Genomic DNA, 12,823 nt, shown 5'->3' on the forward strand with positions numbered 1-12,823 from the left:
TTTAAACTATTCCAATTAGCATGATTGACCAATCACGCAAGGTCTCATAGAAACATAGAAAATAGGTGCAGGAGTAGGCCATTCGAGCCTGCACTGCCATTCAGAATGATCATGGCTGATCATCCAACTCAGAACCCTGTACCGGCTTTCTCTCCATACCCTCTGATCCCTTTAGCCACAAGGGCCATATCTAACTTCCCCTTAAATATAGCCAATGAACCAGCCTCAGCTGTTTCCTGTGGCAGAGAATTCCACAGATTCACCACTCTCTGTGTGAAGAAGTTTTTCCTCATCTCAGTCCTAAAAGGCTTCCCCTTTATCCTTAAACTGTGACCCCTCATTCTGGACATCCCCAACATCGGAAACAATCTTCCTGCATCTAGCCTGTCCAATCCCTTTAGAATTTTATACGTTTCAATAAGATCCCCCCTCAATCTTCTAAATTCCAGTGAGTATAAGCCTAGTTGATCTAGTCTTTCTTCATATGAAAGTCCTGCCATTCCAGGAATCAATCTGGTGAACCTTCTCTGTACTCCCTCTAAGGCAAGAATGTCTTTCCTCAGATTAGGGGACCAAAACTGCACACAATATTCTAGGTGTGGTCTCACCAAGGCCTTGTACAACTGCAGTAGAACCTCCCTGCTCCTGTACTCAAATCCTTTTGCTATGAATGCCAACATACCATTTGCCTTTTTCACCACCTGCTGTACCTGCATGCCCACCTTCAATGACTGGTGTACAATGACACCCAGGTCTCGTTGCACCTCCCCTTTTCCTAATCGGCCACCGTTCAGATAATAATGTTTTCCTGTTCTTGCAACCAAAGTGGATAACCTCACATTTATCCACATTAAATTGCATCTGCCATGAATTTGCCAACTCACCTAACCTATCCAAGTCACCCTGCTTCCTTTTAGCATCCTCCTCACAGCTAACACTGCCATAATTCCCAGAGACAGTTCTTGACTGCACATTTGAAGCAGAGGTCTCTTTGAAAACTTCAAGAGGAATCCTTGGGGTCTGCGGTTACATTGATTGGCTCTAATTTACTGTTTGGTTCTGGCCAGTACTGTATTGTTCCTTGACCTATTTTCTGTAGATCTGTAGAGAAAGCTGAGAGGGTGTACTTGAGTTAACAACTGTTAAATTGCATGAACTCGTTCCATGCCACAAGTCAAGGGGAACCACTGAGCTAACTTATGCATCCCTTTTGTCTGTTGGTAAGGTTGGATCAATTGCCGAATTCCAGACGTGTGACGATGAGTGCTCACCGCCTGCAGAGTTATGGTTCTTCCTGTGCACCAGTGTCTCATCCTTTTTTTCCTGAAAATGCCTGCTCTAACAGTTGGTCCAGTCTCATGCCTCAAGTTAGGGTGCTGTTTACAGCACCCCATCTCCAAATCTTGAACGCCCCTGACGACGATCTCCATTTCCCCTAACGCCCCTTTAGGGCACGTACATTCCCCTGTTGAGAAATCACTTTGTAGAGATCTGTTTTCACTTTGACAAAAGAAAGTATCTTTTTCTGTTGATCAGTGTCAGAGAAAAAATTAAATCCACTGTGATTCAACGTTGTAAAACAATAAAACATGAAAACTTTCAGGGTTGGGGGGGGGGGGGGTGGCAGGGATACTTTTTATAGGCACCGTAAATACGAACACATAGTGTATGAGTATCTTTGCTGAAATTCCCAAAAAAGGCAAGATAAAAAATAGATGTTAATTTTAGATAGCTGATGAGCAAGAAAAAAAATGCTTCGGGAAAAATTGTTAGTGAACAGGTTTTCCAGGTTGAATAGTAACAAGCCTATCTGTAAATTAAGCCCTTGTTAGCATCACTGTAATTAACTGCATCACTAATAGCCCTAGAGACATTTGTTTTAAATCTGTTCATTCTAAATAGACTTTTCCCCATTGTATACGAATGAGCAGGCTCCATAAACACCACATAAACTCCAAAGTTTAGTCCAAATCTTTACTTTGATGACAACTTTTTTGCTAAGCCATTAAAATGGGGATTAAAAAAAACTTAATTTGTAATGAGGTATAATATATGATTTTTATTTGGTAGCACTTACTTGATCAAGAGTACAAATGAATCATAACAAGCCTTCAGTTGTTTTGGGTTTGGTGGACACGAGGCTGGATAAAGAATTGAAAGTGTATATTTAATTTCAAAGCTGCATGTTTTCAGAACAGGAAGTAGTCTCAGTTTTAATGGTACTTCTAAAAAATTGAAGGCAAAGTACATTAAGAAAGCCTCTGAAAGATATTTTGTTTATTAAATAGTCATAACACATCATGCAAAGTGATAAACATGGCTGAGATAAGTACAAGTTTATCAGACCAGCAGAGCCGATTGGCTGCCTCGTTCAACTTCTGGATTCTCAGGCCACGCAAAGCATTAAGCCAAATTTAATATGGGATCACTCAGGGAAAGTGCATTCCTTTCTTATTTTTGGTAATGTCTTACATATTTCTTAGTACAACATTACATTTCAGTGTACCATGGTCTTGCAAGCTGTCAATATTGGATGCTGCAGCATAAAACAAGTGATATTTAAAAAAAAGTTATTTACCATGACTTGTCACATTGCCCAAGTCAATAGACAACACCCAACCCCAACCACCATGCCAACTCCAATGCCTTAACAGCTTACAAAAATCTAAAGGGCTCAGAATAGAGTCTTGTCTTTACCTTACCCCACAAATGGAGATGAACACTTCATGATTTTACTACACCACTCATAAGTACAGCTTCATCTTCACTTGCTCAAATTGATTTTGAGAACTAATATATTTTGTATTAAAATTAACACATTAACAACACATTAGAGCCTATGTTCAAGCATCTGTAAAATAACTTCAAAAGGCTGATTCTAACAATTGCATCTCCAATTGTATTTCAAAAGAAAATCTTCTTACCTGAAAGGAAAGGTGCAAGTATCACATTGCGCCATGCCCTGGTAAAATTGGGGATCTGTTCAAAATAAATTTACTTTTCAACAATGGCTGAAAAAAAGCAGTACTTCTATTGCTAATCAGAACATTTAAGAGTTTGTAACATAAAGAAAGAAGCTTTCCTTTGAAATTGAAAATAGGAGGTATTGATATTATCAAGCTTCACTCAGAGCTGGAAGAATTAACATTTGCCAACATTGCCTGGCAGATCTTCATTAGTACTTTATTGATTCTTCCTTTCACTTTGGATTTTGAGAGAAAATTAAGAGTAAGGTGAGCACAAGGGTAAATGAAAGCAGAAAAATAATTGTGCTTGCAAGAGAAAAACCACAGGCTGTTCCAAGAACATGGACAGAAGATTTAACACATGCATGACCATCAATTGGATAACACAAACAGTTATGGTGAGTGAGAATAGATTGAGTTCATATTAGGTGGATGAATAAATGGAACAAATAGAAATGAGTGAGTACAATCTATTTATTGTAAGTGATAAAGATAGGAACTAAATATGCTAAGATACACGACTTTTAGAAGAGGCACACAAAGTGGATATAGAGGAGGAATAGCCACAATAATAAAGCTAGTGGAGAATAAGGATCTGAGCTTATTAAATCAAACATCAGCCTGATGAGCATTATATACAAGCATCCAAACAGCAAAAACAATGGTGGGAGGGTGCAGTCATTGTCAAAATACTGTTCACAATCAGTATCAATGATTCAGATGAGAGAACAAGTGTAATGCATCAAGTTTTTACATGATACAAAAAACTTCAGGATAATAGATAAAGACAGGTGGAATATTATGTGGAAAGTCAGGGAAGGTTGAGTTTTTTTTCATAAAATGCTGTAAGATTGAATGGCGTTGGTATTTAGAAGTACATGGGTGTCTTTGTATAATTCAGAAGTGGAAGTTGCACTTTACTACAAAAGGATCATAATTCAAGAGTAGACACATCTTGATTCCAGAGCATCCTGGTGAATCCACATCTGGAATACTGTGTACATGTTTGGTCTCTTACCCAAGGAAAGATATACAACAATGGAAGGGCATGGACTGAAGGTTCACCTGACCAAATCATAGGATGGCAGTTCTATCATTAGAGGAAAGGTCAAGCACACCAAGCCTATACCCTCAAGTTTAAATAAAAAGATGATTTCATGAAAATGTACGAAAGTCTAATATGGCTTTACAGTGTGAATGCAGAGTTGAAGTTTCCCCTGACTGTTAAGAACCAGGGTTTATGGTTTCAGGCAAAGAGGTTTGCCATTCAGGACAAAGATATGATAGAAATTTCTTTACCTGAAAGGTGAGAAATCTTTGGAATTCTCTATCCAAAAGGTCTGTGGATACTGAACAGCTCGCAGTACAAATCATGATAGAAACTGATTGATTCTAGGTATTTAAGGAATCAAGGAATATAATGCTGGAAAACTGACTGTAACAAAAGGTCAGCATGATCTTATTTAATGGGGATGCAGGCACATGTGGCCAAATGGCTCACTCCTGCTTCCATTTCTGATGTTCTTAATTAAGCTCAATTTCCTTTGCAAGCATTCTGTATTTTCCTCACAGCTTACTTTTCACCTTATTTTGCGTCACAAGTAACCGTGAATGTGCAGAAGCCTATCGTCCAGCCATTAATATAAAATTATGGAGCCAAGATCCCGTGCTAATGTTGGTGGTGTCACCCCACTAGTACCCATGCTTTAATCATTATTCTCTCATGCCCCAATCTCATATAATGTAACAGCCCTTTGAAGCATCTTATCAAATTTCCTTGGAAACCCAGACATGCCATTTTAGTATCCTTAAACTATACAGTAAAAGCTCTTTAATGGGAATTTTAGTTCTTACTGTCATTAACCCTCAGACTTTTCTGCACAGCAGACAAATAAAACTTGTTTTAACATCACAGCCATTTCTTCATTGACCTTTAAAATTTCTCATAATTTTGTTTCTAAGAGTTTTAACAGAGCTGGAACAGAACACAAAAGATGACTGAAAAATTGATGTCATGGTTTGTGAACATTTGCAACTGCATTACCTTCAATTTATTTTTCACTTATACATAAATGAATGATCTCATCAGATGCCAAGTGAAGAAGTCAATTGGACTCTTATTGGTGTTTAATCTTAATGTGGCTAGAGATTATCAAAAATCCACAATGCAAAGCAAAATTCATACATACCTGCCACAGAGAGTGTAATGCAGTAAGTGCTAATAAAACTTTGCTCAAGTATTTAGTCTATAACAAACAAATATTGAAATTTAGAACAAAACCTTATATTTGGTTTAAACAAAAGTACATACTTAGTGTTGTAAATTATATTTTAAAGAGTATTAAAGCAATATAATGACAGCGCTTGGAACCTCCAAACTCAAACTTGTTAAAATATTCCATAACTTGCTTCAGTACTTTGGAAAAAACAATAAATATCGACAACCATGACAGTGGTGGGGCTCATCACCAATAACAAGATGGCCCACAGAAGGGGTGGCAGAGCTCGAGGCCGGGTGCCAGGGGAATAACCTCTTCCTTAATGTCAACAAGACAAAAAAAAAGCGTTATCAACTTCAGGAAGACTCGGGCCACTCACACTCACAAGCAGTTTCAACCCCTTGGAGTGCACATCTTGCGCAGCCTCTCATTGTCCCAGAACACATCCGATACAATCAGGAAAGTTCACTAACACCTCTACTTTCTAAGGAGGCTGAAGAGAACTATACTATGCACATCTATACTCACATCCTTCCACAGATGCACAGCAGAGTGCATGAATCCTAACGTGCTGCATCAGGAAAAAAACCGTAAGTCACTTTCAGGGTATGAATGAATTTTTAAGGAATATAAATAAAAGTTTATGCCTGGCTTAAGAGAGAAATCAGGAGGGCAAAGAGAAGGTGCAAGGTAGATTTGGTAGGTAGGGTTAATGAAGTCCCAAGAGGTCCTTCAGTTATATTAACAGTAAATGGATAACTAGGCAGAGACCAAGTCTTCTTGAAGACCATCAGGACTGTCTGTGTATGGAACTGCAGGAGATTGCCAGTTTTTTTTTGTCCATTTCTCCTCAGTGTTTACTAAGGAGAATATGATAGATGCCAAATAAATGGGCTTTGAGGTCTTGAATCATATGCACATTTACAGCTTTGAAGCACATTAAAGTGGGCAAATCCCCAGGGCCTAGCTAAGTGCATCCCTGGGATGCAAAGGAAGAATTCACCTTAGTCCTTGTAGAGTTTTTGTTTCATCGTTAGCCACTAGTAAAGTTCCACTCGACCAGATGATGGCTAATGTTCTTCCATTGTTAAAAAAGGGTAGCAAGGACAGGCTAAGGAGCTACACGTCAACGAGACCAACTCCAGTTTTAGGGAAGTTACTAAAGAAAATACTAGGTACAAGATCTACCATCACTTGGATAGTTAAGGCCTGATCGGGAGTAGTCAGCATGGTTTTGTGTGTTGAAGACCATGTTTGACAAATCATTTGGAGTTTTTTTTAAAAGAGGTTAACTAAGGGAATCAATGACTTTTGTGGCAGTGAATTTTGTTTAAAGAGACTTCAGTAAGGCCCATGATAAGGTGTCACATGGCAGGCTGATCTGGAAAGTGAAGTTGCACAGGATTAAGGGAAACTAGCAAAGTGGATTCAGAACTGGTTTAATGATAAGAAGCAGATAGCTGACGGATGATTCTCCATCTGGAGGTCAGTGACTAGTGGGATGCCCCATCAATCATGTTTGGATATCTATTATTCATTATTTACATAAATGATTTGGATGTGAATGTACATGGCATGACTAGCAAATTTGCTGATGATACTAAATTAGTTGGTCTTGTTAACAGTGAAGCAGGTTACAACAAATTTCAAAGATATCGATGAGTTACAGAGATACGCTTACAAATGGCAAATGGATTTCAATTGAGATAAATGCGAGGTGATGCATTCTGGACATTCAAAGCAGCGTTGGACTTGCACAGTAAATGGCAGGGCATTGATGAGTGTTATGGAACACAGAGATCTAGGATGACAAGTGCACAGTTCACTGAAAGTTGCTGTGGAAGTAAACAGGGTGATGAAGAAGGCAGCTAGCATGCTGGCCTTTACCAGTCCGGGCATAAAGTTTTACAGTGGCAATGTTATGTTGGAGTTTTACAAGTTTTGATGAGGATGCATTTGGAGTGTTGTGTACAGCTTTAGTCACCCCATTGTAAGAAAACCACTGCAAAGCTGGAGATGGTGCAGGAGAGATTTATGAAGATGCTGCTTCGACTAGAGGATCTGAGTTACAAGAAGAGGTTGGTCACTCCTGATCTTTATTCCTTGAAGCTTAGGAGAATAAGGGATGACCTCATAGAAGTTTCTAACATCATAAGCTAATGGATAAGGTGGACTATGATAGTCTCCCCGCCACCTCCCCCAGAGTTGGGAAGTGCAAAATGAAAGGGCACAGATACTTGACAAGAGTGGAGAGATTTAAAAGAGACCTGAGAGGTAACCTTTTTTTCAAAAAACATAGTGAGTACCTGGATTGAGCTGCTTGAAGAAGTGGTTGAGACTGATACAATTGCAACACTTAAGAGGCATTTGGATTGATACATGGAGGAGATGGGTTTAGAGGGTTATGGGCCGAATGCAGGAAACTGGGAGCAGCAAGGAGGATACTGTGGTTGGCTTGAACAGTTGGGCCAAAGGGACTGTTTCAGTGCTTTATTTCTGTATGATTCTATGACCTTTTCTTTGTAAACATTTTCTTCATCTTAATATGTACATAAATACAAGCTGATATTGAATCCCAAATATTCCCTGAAGTATTTAGATGACCACTTGAAATATGTGAATGTGGGAAATGGGGTCAGTGTAGACTTCACACTGCTGTCTATAAGGAGTCTGTATGTTCTCCCTGTAACTGCATGGGTTTCCTCCAGATGCTACAGTTTCCTCCCACAGTCCAAAGATGCACCGATTGATAGGTTAATTGTCCTGTGATTAGGCTAGGGTTAAATCAGAGGTTGCTGGGCGGTGCAGCTTGAAGGGCCAGAAAGGCCTATTCTGCGCTATATCTCAATAAATAAAACAAAAAGGTACTTAGCAGCTAGCATAGACATAGTGGGCAAGAGAACCTATTTCCATGCCATGTGACTCCATAAATGCATTTTACTTTATTTGGATATGAATGCACACAAACTTAGCTGTATTAATCACTCACCATATTAAAAGCCAGTAATTTCTGAAGTATTCCATTCCATAGCTGTGGGTCATACACCTTGTACTCCAAGCTCAATTCAGTAATCAATCTAACAGCCTTTGAATAACAAAAAAATGTTGTTTACTATTAGAGTTTCTGAAGAAGTCAATGCCTAAATGTTATTATGATGCTCTTAAAATATCTGTCTAAATAACTAACATACTAACAAGCAAACATTTATCATATATAAATGCACATAATTTCCAGGAACTGGGAATTATGAACTCAGGATAAAGCAATGCCCATTTAAGACTAAGGAGGAGCTTCTTTTCTTAGGGATGAGAATCTTTGAAATTTGCCATTAAAGAGCTGAATGTTCAGACACATTGATATGCCCAAAGTTGAGAAAGACTCTTGAAATTCAGGAATTGTGGGTAAATGGGTTCATTGAGAAAAATAGATCGTCATGACTTTAATTAATAGCAGAACAGGTTCCAAAGAGTTCAAAGCTCTCATTATTGTTCATGTTTTCTTTACAATGGATTATAATAAAAAATCTTTGTTTTAAGTAGTGCAGATATTTAAATAATTAAGAATAAAATCTGTATTTCTACCTAGCATTTTCAAAGGAACATTAAAATTGTCAATTTGGAGAGAAAAGGAGCAAAGCAATATTTTTGACAGATTACTAGGGCTCAGGAGTTGGGCCAATACTGGTATAATGTTTAGGGAACGAACATAGGTAAATGAAAAGTGTGGCAATGGAGGAGTAATATAAAAGCAATTATCATAATTCAGTTGGATGTAATGGAACACTACAGGTGCAAAAGTTTTCAATTTAGAAAAGCCCATTTTTACCAGGTTGAGAAAACTATTTAGCAAAAGTGAACTGAAAACAGCTTTTTGAAAGAAAATCAGTTTCAGAGAGGAGATTGAGAAAGTAGGTGCTCAGGCCAAATATGTATACAATAAAAGACAGAAATCCCATATCTTAATCTTTATACTGAGGAAGTTTATGGCGAACATTGAAAATAAAACATTGAAAATATAAACTATAAAAAACATTCAAGAGCAACAAAAACATTTCAACAAAAAGTATTTAGTAAGTAAAAGGTGGTGAATAGAAAATATATTGAAAGGCATAATTAAGGAAAAAAATTAAAATGTGAAAGAAAAGCACAGCAAGAAGTCAGTCCTGCTCGAGATCAAAATGATTAAGACAGAAGACAGTCATTGTTCAAAATTGATACCTTGAATCTGTCTTCATGAAAGAGTGAGAATAACACATACATTTGAAGTAACACATACAAAATGCTGGAGGAACCCAGCAGATCAAGCAGTATCTATGCAGAGGAATAAAGAACCACCATTTCGTGCCAATATCCTTCATCAGGACTGGAAAGAAAGGGGCAGAAGCCAGAAAAAGAAGATGGGGGAGTACAAGCTAGAAGATAGTAAAACCAGATGAGGGGTAAAGTAGCAGGTGGGAGAGGAAGGGATGAAGTGAGAAGCTTGGAGGTGAAAGGTGGAAAAGGTAAGGTGCTGGAGAAGGAATCTGATCTGATGGGAGAAGGGGAAGGTAGAAGGGCACCAGGAGGTGGTGAAGGGCAGGCGTGGAGAAGACTCAAAAGTGGAGCCAGAATGGGGAGTGGAAAAAGAGGAGGGAGAAGGGGAAGAAATTACTGGAAGTTAAAGAAATCAGTGATCATGCAGTCAGGTTGCAGGCTACCCAGACAGAATATGAGCTGTTCATCTTCCGAGCTGAGAGGGGCCTCAGTAATACAGACATTGATATTAAAGTGGAAGAATGAGGTAATTCATATACAGTCGGCCCTCCTTATCTGTGGATTCCGTATGCGCGGATTCAACCAACCGCGGATCGGGGAAACCCGGAAGTTCTCTCTCCTGCACTCGTTGCTTGAGCATATACAGACTATTTTTTCTTGTCATTATTCCCTAAACAATACAGTATAACAACTATTTACATAGCATTTACATTGTATTAGGTATTATAAGTAATCTAGAAATTACTTAAAAGTACAGGCAGTCCCCGGGTTATGAACGAGTTCCATTCCTGAGTCCGTCTTTAAGTCAGATTTGAAGTTGGAACAGGTAGATCTGGTATTATTTAGCTTCAGTTAGTCAAACGTTTTTCTTAGTATATAGTACATATTTTACCTTTCTATGCATATAAAACTCTTAAGAAACATACGTATTTCAATAATTTAACCACTGCGTTGCTTAGTAATAATTGTAGCTTTCATCGGGGCAGGGCCTTTCACATTCTCTGTTAAAATTGTTCCGATCGTTGACCGACTGTAGCCTAACGCTTTTCCAATGACCAATGGCGTTTCACCTCTTTCCGATCGCTTTATTACTTCCACCTTATTTTCAATCACGATCGTGACTATTTTCGTGAACAGAAACACTGTGGATTCAGAGCTGCGCCGCAAGGTCCTAATGTCCACCACACGGAGAGATGTTAAATAAAGTCTGGGGTTCCGCTGAGTCCTAAAGACTCATGATACATGTTAAATAAGGGACGTGAGCATCTGTGAATTTTGGTATCCGCGAGGGGTCCTGGAACCAATACCCTGCGGATAAGGAGGGCCGACTGTAATGCACAAAGCATGCACAAGAGGGTCTGGTATCTTTAAAAGTGGATAAATTACCAGTGCTAGATAAAATGAATGCCAGATACAAAAAACAAGACAGGAAATATAATAGGTCCATAATTTTTCAAAGGTCTTTGACCAACTTCAAGTACAGCATTGAGTGAGTGGGCTGTATCCTTGGAAGAGAAAGTGATACAGTGCCAGTTGATCTTAATGCTATTGGAAAGGATTCTGAGGAACAACATAAGAGTATTCTGAGGGGCACATGTTAATCAAGATTCAGTTTTTTTTGTTTTTTTGAAGTGAATGATGTGGAGAGTGCTTTCGATGGAATCTTTGCGGATTTTACTAAGGTATTGACTAAGATTGACAAGGAGAATATTAAATGTTAAATGTCCATTAAAATCCAATGGCATTAGCCAGTCTGGCTTTAAAAATGGTTTAACGGGAAATGATAATGATAAGTGGGAGTTTTAGTGATTGGAAAGGTATGTGAAATTGGGTTCTGTGGTGTTCAATATTGGGCCCACACTTTCTTTGATATATATGACCTGAACTTGAATTTAAGAGCAATGATTAAAAGGTTTGCCAACACCAAAGTCAGCAGTGTGGTTGCTAGATAAAAATGTCTAAATACCATTGATCGGTCAAGTGGGGACAGAATTTACAAATGAAATTCAATCTAAAAAAAGTGCAGGGACGTCATCCAGTATGGAGAATCATGCCTAGCAGTTGACTAGAATTGATGCTTTCTTTGCAACCAAGAAAGGGAGATGTAATTGAAGTGCATATAATCATGAGAGGCTTACCCCTACTGCAGAGGACAGACCTATTTTTCCTGGCAGAGAGCTCAGGAAATTTGACACTAAGTTAACTGATAAAAAAATTCAGGGAAGTTTGGAAGCAAACTACTTCCACAGTAAGTGGGGGACTGTAATTCACCTCCTAAAAGGCTTTAGAATGTACAGAAGGTTTTATGAAGCATCAATTCTTTCCATCATTTGTGCTGGTGTCTGACATGATGTTCTTAGAAAGATCAGGGAACTAAGTATAAACACATCATGTGACAGATAAATAATACAAACCAAAGACATATTTTCCAGGCAGAATATTAGGAGAGATGCTGCATTTTATGTTCATTAAACATGCACAAATTTTTGTACTAACTTTTGGCTCGTGGTTGTGGTTCTTCCATAAACCTTTGATCATGCCTTCCTTGGGACTGCTGTGGAACGATTCAACAGTGTATGGTATATTCAAGATTTCAAATTCAGCCAAATAAATGCAATACTTCAAGTAAAGCCTAAAAGAATCAGAAACAGATTTATTCTAATTGACATATGTCATGAATTTTGTTGCTTTGCAGCAGCAGTTAAGTGTAAGTCATAAACATTACTACAAGTTACAAAAATAAATAGTGCAAAAGACAAATGACGAGGTAGGATCGTGGATCATACAAATCTGATGGCCGTCTTAGACCTACCATGGTATAAAACTAATCTCACGAAGACCCAAGCTAAAATTGGGAAGTTTCAAGCTGAAATATTCAATACCAAAATGACAGCACATTTACCCATTAAGCCAAATACTTGGTTGCGAGAAGAGGAGGAGGAAAAATTACTTGCACATTTTCAAAAAATTTTTGCTTAACTGGCAGCAACAACTCAACATATTTTAGAATTGCAGGCTCTGAACCATACAAAAACAGAAAATGCAAGACATAAAACAACTTGGAAATATATTTTTCTACATTCTATGCAGAGGAATGCTAATTGTTTGAATTGTAAGTTTCATTAATAAACATTTATCAAATAACTTATAGCAACTTACTTGACTTGTTGAATGGATTTCTGACTGACATTTAATATGGTCTCACTGTCTGCAACATGAAGAAGACACTGCAAAGCACGGCCTCTATGGGCAAATGTTACTTGAGCACCACTGAAAGGCTAGAAAAATAACAGAAATATGTCTATTCAACAAGCATGACACTGAAAACAATATTAACATGAAAAATTAGAGGTTATAAGTTAGCTTAAGCTCTTGTGTTTCAAC

General features: G+C 38.2%; 1 protein-coding gene across 1 annotated transcript in view; it reads right to left on the reverse strand.

The window, feature by feature from the left end:
• The window catches only part of kntc1 (kinetochore associated 1), a 160,274-nt gene that overhangs the window by 21,418 nt on the left and 126,033 nt on the right, over positions 1 to 12,823 (reverse strand). The window contains exons 54-59 of the mRNA XM_073065544.1: positions 12,599 to 12,717; positions 11,936 to 12,071; positions 8,175 to 8,270; positions 5,156 to 5,212; positions 2,925 to 2,979; positions 2,078 to 2,141 (exon numbers count right to left, since the gene is read on the reverse strand). Coding sequence (XP_072921645.1) covers positions 2,078 to 2,141; positions 2,925 to 2,979; positions 5,156 to 5,212; positions 8,175 to 8,270; positions 11,936 to 12,071; positions 12,599 to 12,717 — 527 coding nt within the window. The remainder of the gene's footprint in view (positions 1 to 2,077; positions 2,142 to 2,924; positions 2,980 to 5,155; positions 5,213 to 8,174; positions 8,271 to 11,935; positions 12,072 to 12,598; positions 12,718 to 12,823) is intronic.

This window comes from Hemitrygon akajei, chromosome 14, assembly GCF_048418815.1.
Source record: "Hemitrygon akajei chromosome 14, sHemAka1.3, whole genome shotgun sequence".
Taxonomy (NCBI): domain Eukaryota; kingdom Metazoa; phylum Chordata; class Chondrichthyes; order Myliobatiformes; family Dasyatidae; genus Hemitrygon; species Hemitrygon akajei.